The sequence below is a fragment of the Hyperolius riggenbachi genome, chromosome 10 (genome assembly GCF_040937935.1).
Source record: "Hyperolius riggenbachi isolate aHypRig1 chromosome 10, aHypRig1.pri, whole genome shotgun sequence".
Taxonomy (NCBI): Eukaryota; Metazoa; Chordata; class Amphibia; order Anura; family Hyperoliidae; genus Hyperolius; species Hyperolius riggenbachi.
Window position 1 is genome coordinate 134842036 of NC_090655.1, and position 15476 is coordinate 134857511.

General features: G+C 44.4%; 1 protein-coding gene across 6 annotated transcripts in view; it reads right to left on the bottom strand.

Moving 5' to 3' along the window:
* The window catches only part of CDH23 (cadherin related 23), a 1682716-nt gene that overhangs the window by 858835 nt on the left and 808405 nt on the right, over window positions 1-15476 (bottom strand). Inside the window, exon 14 of one of the 6 annotated variants that reach the window (XM_068258236.1) lies at window positions 11593-11680. The exons of the other annotated variants lie outside the window; for them this stretch is intronic. Coding sequence (XP_068114337.1) covers window positions 11648-11680 — 33 coding nt within the window. The 3' untranslated portion in view covers window positions 11593-11647. Of the gene's footprint in view, window positions 1-11592; window positions 11681-15476 lie in introns of those variants that run through there. 6 annotated transcript variants of the gene reach the window in all.

A 15476-nucleotide genomic window follows, 5' to 3' on the forward strand; every position in this document is an offset into this window, starting at 1 on the left:
TGGGGTCACTTGTGGGGTTCCTATACTGCCCTGGCATTTTACGGGCCCAAAACTGTGAGTAGTCTGGAAACCAAATTTCTCAAAATGACTGATCAGGGGTATAAGCATCTGCAAATTTTGATGACAGGTGGTCTATGAGGGGGCAAATTTTGTGGAACCGGTCATAAGCAGGGTGGCCTCTTAGATGACAGGATGTTTTGGGCCTGATCTGATGGATAGGAGTGCTAGGGGGTGACAGGAGGTGATTGATGGGTGTCTCAGGGGGCGGTTAGAGGGGAAAATAGATGCAATCAATGCACTGGGGAGGTGATCGGAAGGGGGTCTGAGGGGGACCTGAGGGTTTGGCCGAGTGATCAGGAGCCCACACGGGGCAAATTAGGGCCTGATCTGATGGGTAGGTGTGCTAGGGGGTGACAGGAGGTGATTGATGGGTGTCTCAAGGTGTGATTAGAGGGGGGAAATAGATGCAAGCAATGCACTAGCGAGGTGATCAGGGCTGGGGTCTGAGGACGTTCTGAGGTGTGGGCGGGTGATTGGGTGCCCGCAAGGGGCAGATTAGGGTCTAATCTGATGGGTAACCGTGACAGGTGGTGATAGGGGGTGATTGATGGGTAATTAGTGGGTGTTTAGAGGAGAGAAGAGATGTAAACACTGCACTTGGGAGGTGATCTGATGTCGGATCTGCGGGCGATCTATTGGTGTGGGTGGGTGATCAGATTGCCCGCAAGGGGCAGGTTAGGGGCTGATTGATGGGTGGCAGTGACAGGGGGTGATTGATGGGTGGCAGTGACAGGGGGTGATTGATAGGTGATTGACAGGTGATCAGTGGGTTATTACAGGGAATAACAGATGTAAATATTGCACTGGCGAATTGATAAAGGGGGTCTGAGGGCAATCTGAGCGTGTGGGCGGGTGATTGGGTGCCCGCAAGGGGTAGATTAGGGTCTAATCTGATGGGTAACAGTGACAGGTGGTGATTGATAGGTGATTGATGGGTAATTAGTGGGTGTTTAGAGGAGAGAATAGATGTAAACAATGGATTTGGGAGGTGATCTGATGTCGGATCTGCGGGTGATCTATTGGTGTGGGTGGGTGATCAGATTGCCCGCAAGGGGCAGGTTAGGGGCTGATTGATGGGTGGCAGTGACAGGGGGTGATTGATGGTGGCAGTGACAGGGGGTGATTAATAGGTGATTGACAGTAGATCAGTGGGTTATTACAGGGAATAACAGATGTAAATATTGCACTGGCGTATTGATAAAGGGGGGTCTGAGGGCAATCTGAGCGTGTGGGCGGGTGATTGGGTGCCCGCAAGGGGTAGATTAGGGTCTAATCTGATGGGTAACAGTGACAGGTGGTGATAGGGGGTGATTGGTAGGTGATTGATGGGTAATTAGTGGGTGTTTAGAGGAGAGAATAGATGTAAACAATGGATTTGGGAGGTGATCTGATGTCGGATCTGCGGGCGATCTATTGGTGTGGGTGGGTGATCAGATTGCCCGCAAGGGGCAGGTTAGGGGCTGATTGATGGGTAGCAGAGACAGGGGGTGATTGACTGGTGATTGACGGGTGATTGACAGGTGATTGACAGGTGATCAGGGGGGATAGATGCATACAGTACACGGGGGGAGGGGTCTGGGGGGGGGTCTGGGGAGAATCTGAGGGGTGGGGGGGTGATCAGGAGGGGGCAGTGGGCAGGGGGGGGGATAAAAAAAATAGCGTTGACAGATAGTGACAGGGAGTGATTGATGGGTGATTAGGGGGGTGACTGGGTGCAAACAGTGGTCTGGGGGGTGGGCAGGGGGGGGTCTGAGGGGTGCTGTGGGTGATCAGGGGGCAGGGGGGGGGAAATCAGTGTGCTTGGGTGCAGACTAGGGTGGCTGCAGCCTGCCCTGGTGGTCCCTCGGACACTGGGACCACCAGGGCAGGAGGCAGCCAGTATAATAGGCTTTGTATACATTACAAAGCCTATTATACTATTTCCATGCGGCGATCCGGGTGCTAGTAACCCGCCGGCGCTTCCGAACGGCCGGCGAGTTACTACGAGCGGTGGGCGGAGCCAGTCCCCGGCGGCTGATCGCGTCACGAATGACGCGATCGCCGCATAGCCACCCACGCAGCCGCCCCTGCCGATGGGCGTATTGCGGTCGTTTGGGCCCGGACTTTGCCGCCGCCCATTGGCTGGGGGCGGTCCTCAAGTGGTTAAAGAGGCTTTAGAGGCCCCCCCATATCTTTTTGTTTTTATATTTTTTTTTATTCAACTGTGATTTGGCCATCAAAAACATTTCCCCCACTCTGAACATGAAGTAGCCGCAGACACTTTTCCATGGCTAAATGGCAACAGAGAGATTGTGATGCAATAAGATTTTATGTTTTTAGCCCAACTATATTGTGTTAAGGTTTATGTTCAGCGTGGTCATTGTCTTCAGAGTACTAACATGAAGTTTGCCCTTCATGTAAGTTGTGACCTTACACTCTGCCCACATTCCCCATCAAAGGCATGAATGGATGATCTGGTGAAGAAAATTTGGCATGGACTTGATGTCAAAATTTGGGCAGTGGCACATACTGCATCAACGTCAACATATGTGCAACTAAGCTGATGTTTGGATTTGCATAGAGCTTGACACTACACAAGGTTACTCTACCATAGTAAGGATAAGGTAAATTTTAGGACTAGCTGTAAATATAGTTAGTGCCCTACACAGGGCTGAGTTTAATGTATCAGTTTATAGTTGCCACAGGGATATCGGAAGCAATTAATATTGTAAGAATAGGTCGAGACATAGTGTGTATGTACAGCGCGCTCCTAGCCACAGGAGGGCAATTAATGATTTGTGCAGTCAGGCCTAGCGATTGCGCACTGCTGCCAACCTGGAAGCAGATTCTGTTAGCTTTTAGGAGAGAACAGAACAGAGGTAAACAGGGCCAGAGGTGGGCATTAAGTCTGCTCCCTGCACATGCCTGCTCCTCCCCCCATTCTTCCAATCTTGTTTACCTCAGATATTCTTTAAAGAGACACTGTAACATCAAAAAGTTTCCCTGGGGGGTACTCACCTCAGGAGGGGGAAGCCTCAGGGTCCTAATGAGGCTTCCCACGCCATCCTCTGTACCACGAGGGTCTCGCTGCAGCCCTTCAAAGCCGGCCCGACAGATCCGACAGCCTGTTCAATATTTACCTTTCCAAGCTCCAGCAGGGGCGCTTTTGCGGCTTTCCGCTCCGAAGTAGACGGAAATATCCGATATCAGTTGGGTTCGACCCCCGAAGGATGGAGGACGGCGTGGGAAGCCTCATTGGGACCCTGAGGCTTCCCCCTCCCGAGGTGAGTACCCCCCAGAGGAACTTTTTGATGTTACAGGTTTTCTTTAAGTGAATACAAAGTAACTAACAATCAGCTTTAATTAACCATTCAATACACTGACAAAGACTGGTAACTAAGAGCTTCTGTACTGCCAGTGCTCTCTTGACAACGCCGGAAAAAAAAAATCACATTGAGGAATTAAATGAATCCCTTATTTCCTAGATACTGTACATATTGTGGTAGTCAAGTCTACAAGACATATTGCAGCAATCAGTGATGAGAGAACAGTTATTTACATGCTAATTTTATTGTTGCTAATATTTACTAAATTTGACATTTAGGCCTTACTAACAGTTCCAGCTCATATTGGAAATGAAAGAGCAGCTACAGTCTCATTGTTTGGCATATGAAATTCTAATTTGTTAAACATCTGTTTGAATAATTATTATCTGTCAAAAGAGAAGCACTTGAGGCTGTTTGCAGTAGTGGCCAGTGTTTCCGAAACGTAAACATGAGAATACGGTCTAGTCTCTTACTCATGCAATGTGTATAATTTGTGCTTGCTGTTTACATATATCAACACTTACAAAAGGCTGGCAGTTAACATATTTGTATATGAAATTTTAGCAGTGAGGCTGCTGCATCAAAGTGAAAACCGCTCTGTGTCTCAGAATGAAAACTCTTGAATTGGGCCCAAGAGATGTTAAAACAAGAAATGGTCAACCAAGTTGAATAACCAGAGCATTAAACTTTATAGACAATGAGGGGCCTGGTGCTCTAACCTCATTTGTCTTTTAAAGCCAATTTTATCCATTTCAAAGAGATTTTGCTGACTTCATTTTACCTCATGATTCACTACTGTAACATTAAGTAGTCAGGAAAAAAGTGTACATTAACCACTTATTCCTCCCGAGGCAGTATACACCTCTCTGCCCTTCATCTAAAGTGCAGGGGTGTCGGTATTTGTCTTCTGCTGCCTATGAGTGGTACGTACATGCGCCTGCCCCCATTGCTGGACTATTACAGGACAGATTGGTGAATGGGAACAATCTAAGTGCCTGATTTTTGAATAATCGCTGCTGTTGAGAACAGCAGAGGTTATTCATTTACAGATAACAAGTAAAAAACAAAACAAAAACAAGAAAAACCCTTTTACTTTAATTTTGTGCAGAAAGCTGTGATTCAGGTTTCTACGCAGGATGTTACCAAAAAGTTACCAAAATGCAAAACTTGTAAACAGGAAAAAAAAAAGAGCCAAAGTGACATCATTTAAAAGAATACATACATTGGTATGTTAGGACTTAACTCTTTATAGATGTATGCCATGAGGGTATATTATTGTTATTTTGCAAATTAGGGCTTTTTATTAGAGTGTAATAAAAAAACAAAAGTACACTTATTTCGCCAAAACATATTGTCGCTATACACTGTACTAGGGACATAATTAAAACGTTGTAAAAGCCGGTATGAATGGGCAAATACAATGTGTGGGTTTTATCTACAGTCACACATTTTATTTTAAAACTTTAAATAATGAAAACTTTTTTTTGTTCAATTTTTTGTATTATACTCTTTAAAATGCATATACAATTAAAGCAAAAAAAGTATCCCTCACCCAATTTGTAGTGAAAAAAAAGTGTATCAATTATTTAGCTGTGATAAGTAGTGGTAAAGTTATTGGCTAACAAATGTGAGGATGTTCTGAAATGTGAACATTTCTCTGGTCCATCAAGGGAAAAACCCCTTAGTGGGAAAGTGGTTAATAGAGCACTTAATTATGCACATAAATAAATACAAGTGTTGAAATGTATGATTATCTAAATTCAGTATTACTAGATTATTCATGACATGATGGCATTTCAGCTGTCTTTCATGCCTTGCTTAACCCCTTAGCAGCCATGAATGAGTTATCTTGTGTATGACCTTGGGGCAGGGCTGCTGCAGTCAGCTATACTGGGCTAGAGCCAATCCTGCGTTCAGATCAGGTAATTATCAAGCATCCTCTGAGCAACTCTGCATTAGGCTGTGGCAGGCACACTGGCAGGCTGGAGAGGCACAAAAAAATGGCTGGAAAAAGGTTACGATCACCTGAAGACTTGCTCTTAGTAGGTGTTCACTGATGGCACAGTGCTTTTGTTATGTAAAACAAACCTTCTACCTGCTTGAATCTTTCTTTCATTCTTTTTTCAAGCGTATGAATCAGTCTGATGTAGTTAAAACCCCAGCCCCTTAAATTACACCAACCACACCCCTGCCTTTAGGAACTAGTAATGGGCCAAGACTGGAGGAGCTGGGCGGTCCTCTTAATTCCGCTAACCAGTTACTAAGGCCATTAGCATCAGGCAGCTTATTTGACAAATGTACCCAGATTTGTTGGTTTGGGAAACTTCTCAGGTCTCGATATAATTTTCTTTACACCTGTCTGGTAAATAAGCCTCACTGCACACTACCGATGTTGCATTGTTGCAGCCCTTTATGAATCTGTGCCTCTGACTTAAATCTCTTCTTCACTATCTACGCCCCTGTTCTGTGTCTTTTGCTCACTGTGGAACTAACCCATATACAGGATCTTCTCAAAAAATTAGCATATTGTGATAAAGTTCATTATTTTCTGTAATGTACTGATAAACATTAGACTTTCATATATTTTAGATTCAAATACACACAACTGAAGTAGTTCAAGCCTTTTATTGTTTTAATATTGATGATTTTGGCATACAGCTCATGAAAACCCAAAATTCCTAACTTAAAAAATTAGCATATTTCATCCGACCCATAAAAGAAAAGTGTTTTTAAAACAAAAAAAGTCAACCTTCAAATAATTATGTTCAGTTATGCACTCAATACTTGGTCGTGAATCCTTTTGCAGAAATGACTGCTTCAATGCGGCGTGGCATGGAGGCATTCAGCCTGTGGCACTGCTTAGGTGTTATGGAGGCCCAGGAGGCTTCGATAGCGGCCTTAAGCTCATCCAGAGTGTTGGGTTTTGCGTCTCTCAACTTTCTCTTCACAATATCCCACAGATTCTCTTTGGGGTTCAGGTCAGGAGAGTTGGCAGGCCAATTGAGCACAGTAATACCATGGTCAGTAAACCATTTACCAGTGGTTTTGGCACTGTGAGCAGGTGCCAGGTCGTGCTGAAAAATGAAATCATCTCCATAAAGCTTTTCAGCAGATGGAAGCATGAAGTGCTCCAAAATCTCCTGATAGCTAGCTGCATTGACCCTGCCCTTGATAAAACACAGCGGACCAACACCAGCAGCTGACATGGCACCCCAGACCATCACTGACTGTGGGTACTTGACACTGGACTTAAGGCATTTTGGCATTTCCCTCTCCCCATTCTTCCTCCAGACTCTGGCACCTTGATTTCCGAATGACATGTAAAAGTTGCTTTCATCCAAAAAAAGTAGTTTGGACCACTGAGCAACAGTCCAGTGCTGCTTCTATGTAGCCCAGGTCAGGCACTTCTGCCGCTGTTTCTGGTTCAAAAGTGGGTTCATTCTTCCATCTGCTGAAAAGCTTTATGGAGATGAAGATTTCATTTTTCAGCATGACCTGGCACTTGCTCACAGTGCCAAAACCACTGGTAAATGGTTTATTGACCATGGTATTACTGTGCTCAATTGGCCTGCCAACTCTCCTGACCTGAATCCCATAGAGAATCTGTGGGATATTGGGAAGAGAAAGTTGAGAGACGCAAGACCCAACACTCTGGATGAGCTTATGGCCGCTATCGAAGCATCTTGGGCCTCCATAACACCTGAGCAGTGCCACAGGCTGATTGCCTCCATGCCACGCCGCATTGAAGCAGTCATTTCTGCAAAAGGATTCCTGACCAAGTATTGAGTGCATATCTGAACATAATTATTTGAAGGTTGACTTTTTTTGTTTTAAAAATACTTTTCTTTTATTGGTTGGATGAAATATGCTAATTTTATGAGATAGGAAATTTGGGTTTTCATGAGCTGTATGCCAAAATCATCAATATTAAAACAATAAAAGGCTTGAACTACTTCAGTTGTGTGTATTTGAATCTAAAATATATGAAAGTCTAATGTTTATCAGTACATTACAGAAAATAATGAACTTTATCACAATATGCTAATTTTTTGAGAAGATCCTGTATACTGTATTTGGTTGACATCCATTTGGTACCAGCCTTTAAGCTGCAGATAAAGATGTGGTAAAGTTATTGGCTAACAAATGTGAGGATGTTCTGAAATGTGAAAATTTCTCTTCACCCACACTGCCCTTACCTTTCTTTCTACAGGGCTACAGTACTTTATCATTACTCTATAGGAGGCCACATCCCTAAAAAGTCTCAGGCAAGATATCCTAGAGCAGAGATGTTACATTAGCCCAAATCTAATATCATGCTTTCTAGTAAGCCCAAATAAAATTATAGTTCTTACATCAGAAATAGTACTTGTGGAAAAACCTGTGTGCCATTTTACAGCTCTCTGTGTGAATCAAAGTATAAAACCAGCTGGTATGCTAGAAAAAGTCTGGATACTTTATAGCATTTTCCTAGAGAGGGCTGGCCTTGTAATTTCAGATAAATATGGCTCAAGATGACAGTCTTAACTTCAGTTAAATTCATTTAACACCATAGGTCAGCTTTAAAGCTGCATCTATCACAATCATACTTTTATACTGGTGCAGATGGTTTTAGTTAACATGTGTAAATTATACAGAAAGGCAGAGAGAGAATACTAAAATGTAATAAATGATTTGCACTTCTACAGCCACTGGATTTCAGCAAGCATTTTTAATCTACAAACAATTTAAACTTAAAAAAATATATATATACTGTATCTGCCAGCTGTAAGCATTTAAGTAGCTGTACGCTAAAAGCATAGTTGCATTAACTGCATTAGCTAGCGTGAAAATAGTGACACGCAGACAGCCGGTTAAGTTTATTTTCTACAAATGAAGTATTCATTGAGAAACTAACAAGGGATCAGCTTGGTTATACTTAACATAACTGATGGCTTAAAGGGAATGATCTTTAGTCTAAGCCCACATAAATCACCTAAAATCTGCAATTATGCCTGACACAGTGTGATACTAGCAGGCTATGGATCGAAGTGAAAGAGATGGTGCAATAATCTCAGTGTAGATTGAGGATGAACACATGTAAAGGTAGTCATATAAGCAGGGATAATCCAATAAACCTTGATGAACTGAGGTATGACCACGTATACTTCGTTATATAGAGTGTGCATGATGACTTGCGATGGAGAAAGAATACAGGTGGAAAGAATAGTAAGATAATTCTGAGATAATTCAGCTGTTGCGTAGCCTTCATGTATAGTGTTGCTATCAAATACACTCACCTAAAGGATTATTAGGAACACCTGTTCAATTTCTCATTAATGAAATTATCTAATCAACCAATCTCATGGCAGTTGCTTCAATGCATTTAGGGGTGTGGTCATGGTCAAGACAAACTCCTGAACTCCAAACTGAATGTCAGAATGTGAAAGAAAGGTGATTTAAGCAATTTTGAGCGTGGCATGGTTGTTGGTGCTAGTTGGGCCGGTCTGAGTATTTCACAATCTGCTCAGTTAATAGGAATTTTATGCACAATCATTTCTAGGGTTTACAAAGAATGGTGTGAAGAGGGAAAAACATCCAGTATGCGGCAGTCCTGTGGGCGAAAATGCCTTGTTAATGCTAGTGGTCAGAGGAGAATGGGCCGACTGATTCAAGCTGATAGAAGAGCAACGTTGACTGAAATAACCACTTGTTACAACCAAGGTATGCAGCAAAGCATTTATGAAGCCACAACATGCACAACCTTGAGGCGGATTTGCTACAACAGCAGAAGACCTCACCGGGTACCACTCATCTCCACTACTAATAGGAAAAAAGAGGCTACAATTTGCACGAGTTCGCCTTCACCTCCGCCTAACTACCTGTGACCTGGATCCTGGACCAACACAGTTCATGTTGAACTGCCCCGACCTGTTCGTACTGGTATTCCTCAAAATTGTTAACTGTTCCTTACAATCAGGGATATTTCCTGCTTTACTGAAGGAAGCAATCATCAGGCCTCTCCTCAAAAAACCCTCCCTGGACCCTGATGCAATGACCAGCTACAGACCTGTCTCTAACCTCCCCTTTCTGGGCAAGCTAATTGAAAAAGCTGTCTACCTCCAGCTAGAAGCCAAAATCCCACAAAACAACAGTTATGACCCACTCCAGTCTGGCTTCAGGAAACACCACAGCACTGAAACTGCCCTCATCCAAATATGCCACCTGCTCATGGCAAGAGACAGAGGAGAGTGCTCGATCCTAATACTGCTAGACCTTTCTGCGGCCTTTGATACAGTTGACCATGACATCTTGATAAACAGGCTACAGGAATACTGCGGCATTGATGGCATAGTTCTTCAGTGGTTCCAATCCTTCTTGAGTGGCAGAACCCACAAAGTATCTATGTGGCCGTTCCTGTCCACCCCTGTATCACTTGAATATAAAGTGCCCCAGGGCTCAATCCTCTCTCCCCTGCTTTTCACGATTTACATGATACCACTTGGAAAACTAATCCAAAAACATGGCCTGACATACCACTGCTATGCAGACGACACCCAACTATATCTTTCCTTCAAGCCTGGTGTGACAGACCCAACTCGAACTATACACGCCTGCTTACGTGAACTACAGCAATGGATGAATGACAACTGGCTGAAACTAAATGCAGACAAAACTGAAGTCCTTCTGATTGGAGGGCAGAGCATGATAACAAAACAACTTAACTTGCAGTCTTCACCACTGGGAATAGGAGGCACAGATCTACGCAGCTCTAATTATGTGCGTAGCCTAATTGATTGATGGGGACTTAAGCTTCAGAACTCAAATCTCTGCTGTGGTGAAATCATCCTATTTTCACCTGAAGAACATTGCAAAAATCAAGCACCTCACCCCCCCCCCAGAAGATCTGCCAACCTTAGTCCATGCCTTCATCACATCCGGACTGGACTACTGTAATGCTCTCTACACTGGCCTTCCAAAAAAGGTCTTGTACCGCCTACAGCTGATACAGAATACTGCTGCCAGACTGCTAACCAACCAACCCCATCACTGCCACATAACGCCAGTCCTGCACTCCCTTCACTGGCTACCTATAGAATGGAGGGTCCTATTCAAGATTGGCCTACTGACATTTAAATCCCTGAATAATCTAGGTCCTGAATACATGCAGCTGCGTAGCAATCCACGCATTCTCAGATCCACAGGTTCTAATAATCTAGTCATACCCAGAGTCCATTTGGAAACTTTTGGTCCCAGAGCCTTCTGTCATGCTGCCCCTACGTTTTGGAACTCCTTACCTCAACAGATCAGGACAGCTCCATCCCTGGACGTGTTTAAATCCAGACTGAAAACCCACCTGTTCAGTTTGGCATTGCAGAAATATAACTTTTGTTGTGTGAATACTTCATCCCACTACCAATTACTGAATCTGAGAGAGGCTAAGCGCTTTGAGTCCTATGGGAGAAAAGTGCTATAGAAATGTTATTGTATTGTATTGTATTGTATTGTAAAATTGGACAGTTCAAGACTGGAAAAATGTTGCCTGGTCTGATGAGTCTCGCTAGAGTGAGAATTTGGCATAAACAAAATGAGAACATGGATCAATCATGCCTTGTTACTACTGTGCAGGCTGGAGGTGGTGGTGTAATGGTGTGCGGGATGTTTTCTTGGCACACTTTAGGCCCCTTAGTGCCAATTGGGCATCATTTAAATGTCATGGGCTACCTGAGCATCATTTCTGACCATGTCCATCCCTTCATGACCACCATGTACCCATCCTCTAATGGCTACTTCCAGCAGGATAATGCACCTTGTCACAAAGCTTGAATCATTTTAAATTGGTTTCTTGAACATGACAATGAGTTCACTGTACTAAAATGGCCCCCACAGTCACCAGATCTCAACCCAATAGAGCATCTTTGGGATGTGATAGAACGGAGGCTTTGTACCCTGGTTGTGCATCCCCCAAATCTCCATCAACTGCAAGATGCTATCCTATCAATATGAGCCAACATTTCTAAAGAATGCTTTCAGCACCTTGTTGAATCAATGCCACGTAGAATTAAGGCAGCTCTGAAGGCGAAAGGGGGTCAAACACCGTATTAGTATGGTGTTCCTAATAATCCTTTAGGTGAGTATTTCGCAAGAATGCCATTTCCAATTTCATTTTTTTTTTCAAAAATACCTTGTATTTTCATGATCTGGGCAATGAAAACAAATATCAGAAAGTAGCTGTGAAAGCACACATTTTGCTGGTTTTTCCTTGCTGTGGCAATAGCTTGGTTTGTGGTTGCCCATCTTCGCAGTTAGTCTCTGACTCTGTCACGCATGCTGCCTGGCTGTAGATGAACAATTTGCATTCTATTTCCGCTCTTGCTTTAGCAGGCAGCATCACAAACGACCCACCACTTGTCCACATTGACATGCTCATGTAAGTTAACCACAAATTATGTTTTTTTACGTGAAAAAAAAACGCAAAAAGTTTTACAACAAACACATTTTTCAATATCTTTTGCAAAATGAATGCAAAAAGAGTATCTGCATTTTTGCTGATCACTGTTCATGTATATTTAATTGGGCTTATTCCCCAGCACTAAATAAGGACAGATCATATGTAACATTCATTGATTCACAACAACCAATCAGATTTTCCATAACAGATGTCAGTTTAGTGAAAAACTGATTGTCATTATATTGTTCAATACAAGTTGTACTAGCTTACTTGGATAAGTAGCAAGTATTGGGACAGATCAGTATATCGACCCCCTCCCAACCCGCTTTCTCAACATCACCCTCAACAAATTTATTACAGGCTCCTTCCATTCACATAAAACTGCTTGGCTTCTGTCTTTCAGTGAATGAGCCGGCTACTAAACTGAGTTAATAATCAGTATCAATAACAGGTCATAGCAGTGGTTAACACAGCTCAAACCCCTCACCCCCTTTTAAATATAGTTGCTATTCTCAAAAGCATAAGTTTTAGAAGCAGTTTCCCCACATTAGTCAGTATATCAGAAACAAATACAAAACATCAACTATAGTTCAACCAGCAAATTTCACAAACGAATGTGTTCGTCGAAGATACACTAAAACAGGTAAATCAAAACCATATTGAATACCAAAAGACATGGGCGTCCGCACATATGGCAAAACCGGGCATCTGCCCGAGCCTGGCCGCCCGCTGCCCCCCCCTGGCCGCGTGCCTGTGCAGCCAGCAGGAGGGAAAAGCGCAGAGAAGAGAGCTATGGGCACAGTGGGGAAGGGCGGACGTCTCCCCCCCCCCCTTCCCTCACCTTAGGGGGCTCTCTCTCCCTCGCTGTCCACTCCGGAATGAAGTGTGCACTGTGCAGCGGCTGGCAGCGGGCGGAACTTACCTCCTCTCGCTCCTGCGCCGGAAGTTCTGGTGCCGCACTCTGGTCTGGATCAGGCCAGAGTAGCGGCTAATCCATCCGGCGCGTGCGACGAGAGGAGGTAAGTTCCGCCCGCTGCCAGCCGCTGCACACTTCATTCCGGACTCCGGAGGGGACAGCGAGAGAGGGAGGGAGAGCCCCCTAAGGTGAGTGCCCATAGCTCTCCCTCTTCTCTCCGCTGCTCCCCTCCTCCTGCACACAGACATGGCCACTTTTTCTGGGGACATATCCCCCTGGCTACATATACTGGGACATATACCCCTGCCTACATATACTGGGACATATACCCCTGCCTACTTATACTGGGACATATACACCTGCCTACATATACTGGGACATATACCCCTGCCTACATATACTGGGGCATATACACCTGCCTACATATACTGGGACATATACACCTGCCTACATATACTGGGACATATACCCCTGGCTACATATACTGGGACATATACCCCTGCCTACATATACTGGGACATATACCCCTGCCTACATATACTGGGACATATACCCCCTGCCTACATATACTGGGACATATACCCCTGCCTACATATACTGGGACATATACACCTGCCTACATATACTGGGCACATATACACGTGCCTACATATACTGGGCACATATACCCCTGCCTACATATACTTTGCACATATTCCCCTGCCTACATATACTGGGGACATATACACCTGCCTACATATACTGGGGACATATACACCTGCCTACATATACTGGGGACATATACACCTGCCTACATATACTGGGACATATACCCCTGCCTACATATACTGGGACATATACACCTGCCTACATATACTGGGACATATACCCCTGCCTACATATACTGGGGCATATACACCTGCCTACATATACTGGGACATATACACCTGCCTACATATACTGGGACATATACCCCTGCCAACATATACTGGGACATATACACCTGCCTACATATACTGGGACATATACCCCTGCCTACATATACTGGGGCATATACACCTGCCTACATATACTGGGACATATACACCTGCCTACATATACTGGGACATATACCCCTGCCTACATATACTGGGACATATACACCTGCCTACATATACTGGGACATATACCCCTGCCTACATATACTGGGACATATACACCTGCCTACAAATACTGGGACATATACCCCTGCCTACATATACTGGGACATATACCCCTGCCTACATATACTGGGACATATACCCCTGGCTACATATACTGGGACATATACCCCTGGCTACATATACTGGGACATATACCCCCTGCCTACATATACTGGGACATATCCCCCTGGCTACATATACTGGGACATATACACCTGCCTACATATACTGGGACATATACCCCTGCCTACATATACTGGGACATATACACCTGCCTACATATACTGGGACATATACCCCTGCCTACATATACTGGGACATATACCCCTGCCTACATATACTGGGACATATACCCCTGCCTACATATACTGGGACATATACCCCTGCCTACATATACTGGGACATATCCCCCCGGCTACATATACTGGGACATATACCCCTGGCTACATATACTGGGACATATACCCCCTGCCTACATATACTGGGACATATACACCTGTCTACATATACTGGGACATATCCCCCTGGCTACATATACTGGGACATATACACCTGCCTACATATACTGGGACATATACACCTGCCTACATATACTGGGACATATACCCCTGCCTACATATACTGGGACATATACCCCTGCCTACATATACTGGGACATATACCCTGCCTACATATACTGGGACATATACCCCTGCCTACATATACTGGGACATATACCCCTGGCTACTTTTTCTGGGGACATATACCCCTGCCTACATATACTGGGACATATATCCCCTGCCTACATATACTGGGACATATACCCCCTGCCTGCATATACTGGGACATATACCCCCTGCCTACATATACTGGGACATATCCCCCTGGCTACATATACTGGGACATATACCCCTGCCTACATATACTGGGACATATACCCCTGCCTACATATACTGGGACATATACCCCTGCCTACATATACTGGGACATATACCCCTGCCTACATATACTGGGGACATATACCCCTGCCTACATATACTGGGGACATATACCCCTGCCTACATATACTGGGCACATATACCCCTGCCTACATATACTGGGCACATATACCCCTGCCTACATATACTGGGCACATATACCCCTGGCTACCTTTTCTGGGGACATCTCTACCCCTGGCTACCAGTTCTGGAGACATCTATACCGCTGGCCACCTATTCTGGGGACACCTATAGACCTGGGGCTACCTATTTTTGGGGAACCACTGCTGTCAGATTGAGTGTATTTTGGGGAACTGCTGCCAGGTGAGAGGTGTCTACATATTACGGGGGCATTCTGCCTATTTATGTGAAAAGCTGTCTATTTATGTGCCTCATGACTGCTGAATTTGTCTTGTTGCGGGCCTCATGGTTACTGACTTTGTCTTGTTGGGGACCTCATGATTTGTTGGGGGCCTCAAGATTGCTGAATTTGTCTTGTTGGGGGCCTCATGATTGCTGAATTTGTCTTGTTGGGGGCCTCATGATTGCTGAATTTGTCTTGTTGGGGGCCTCATGATTGCTGAGTTGGTCATGTTGGGGGCCTCATGATTGCTGAATTTGTCTTGATGGGGGGGGGGGGGGCTCATGATT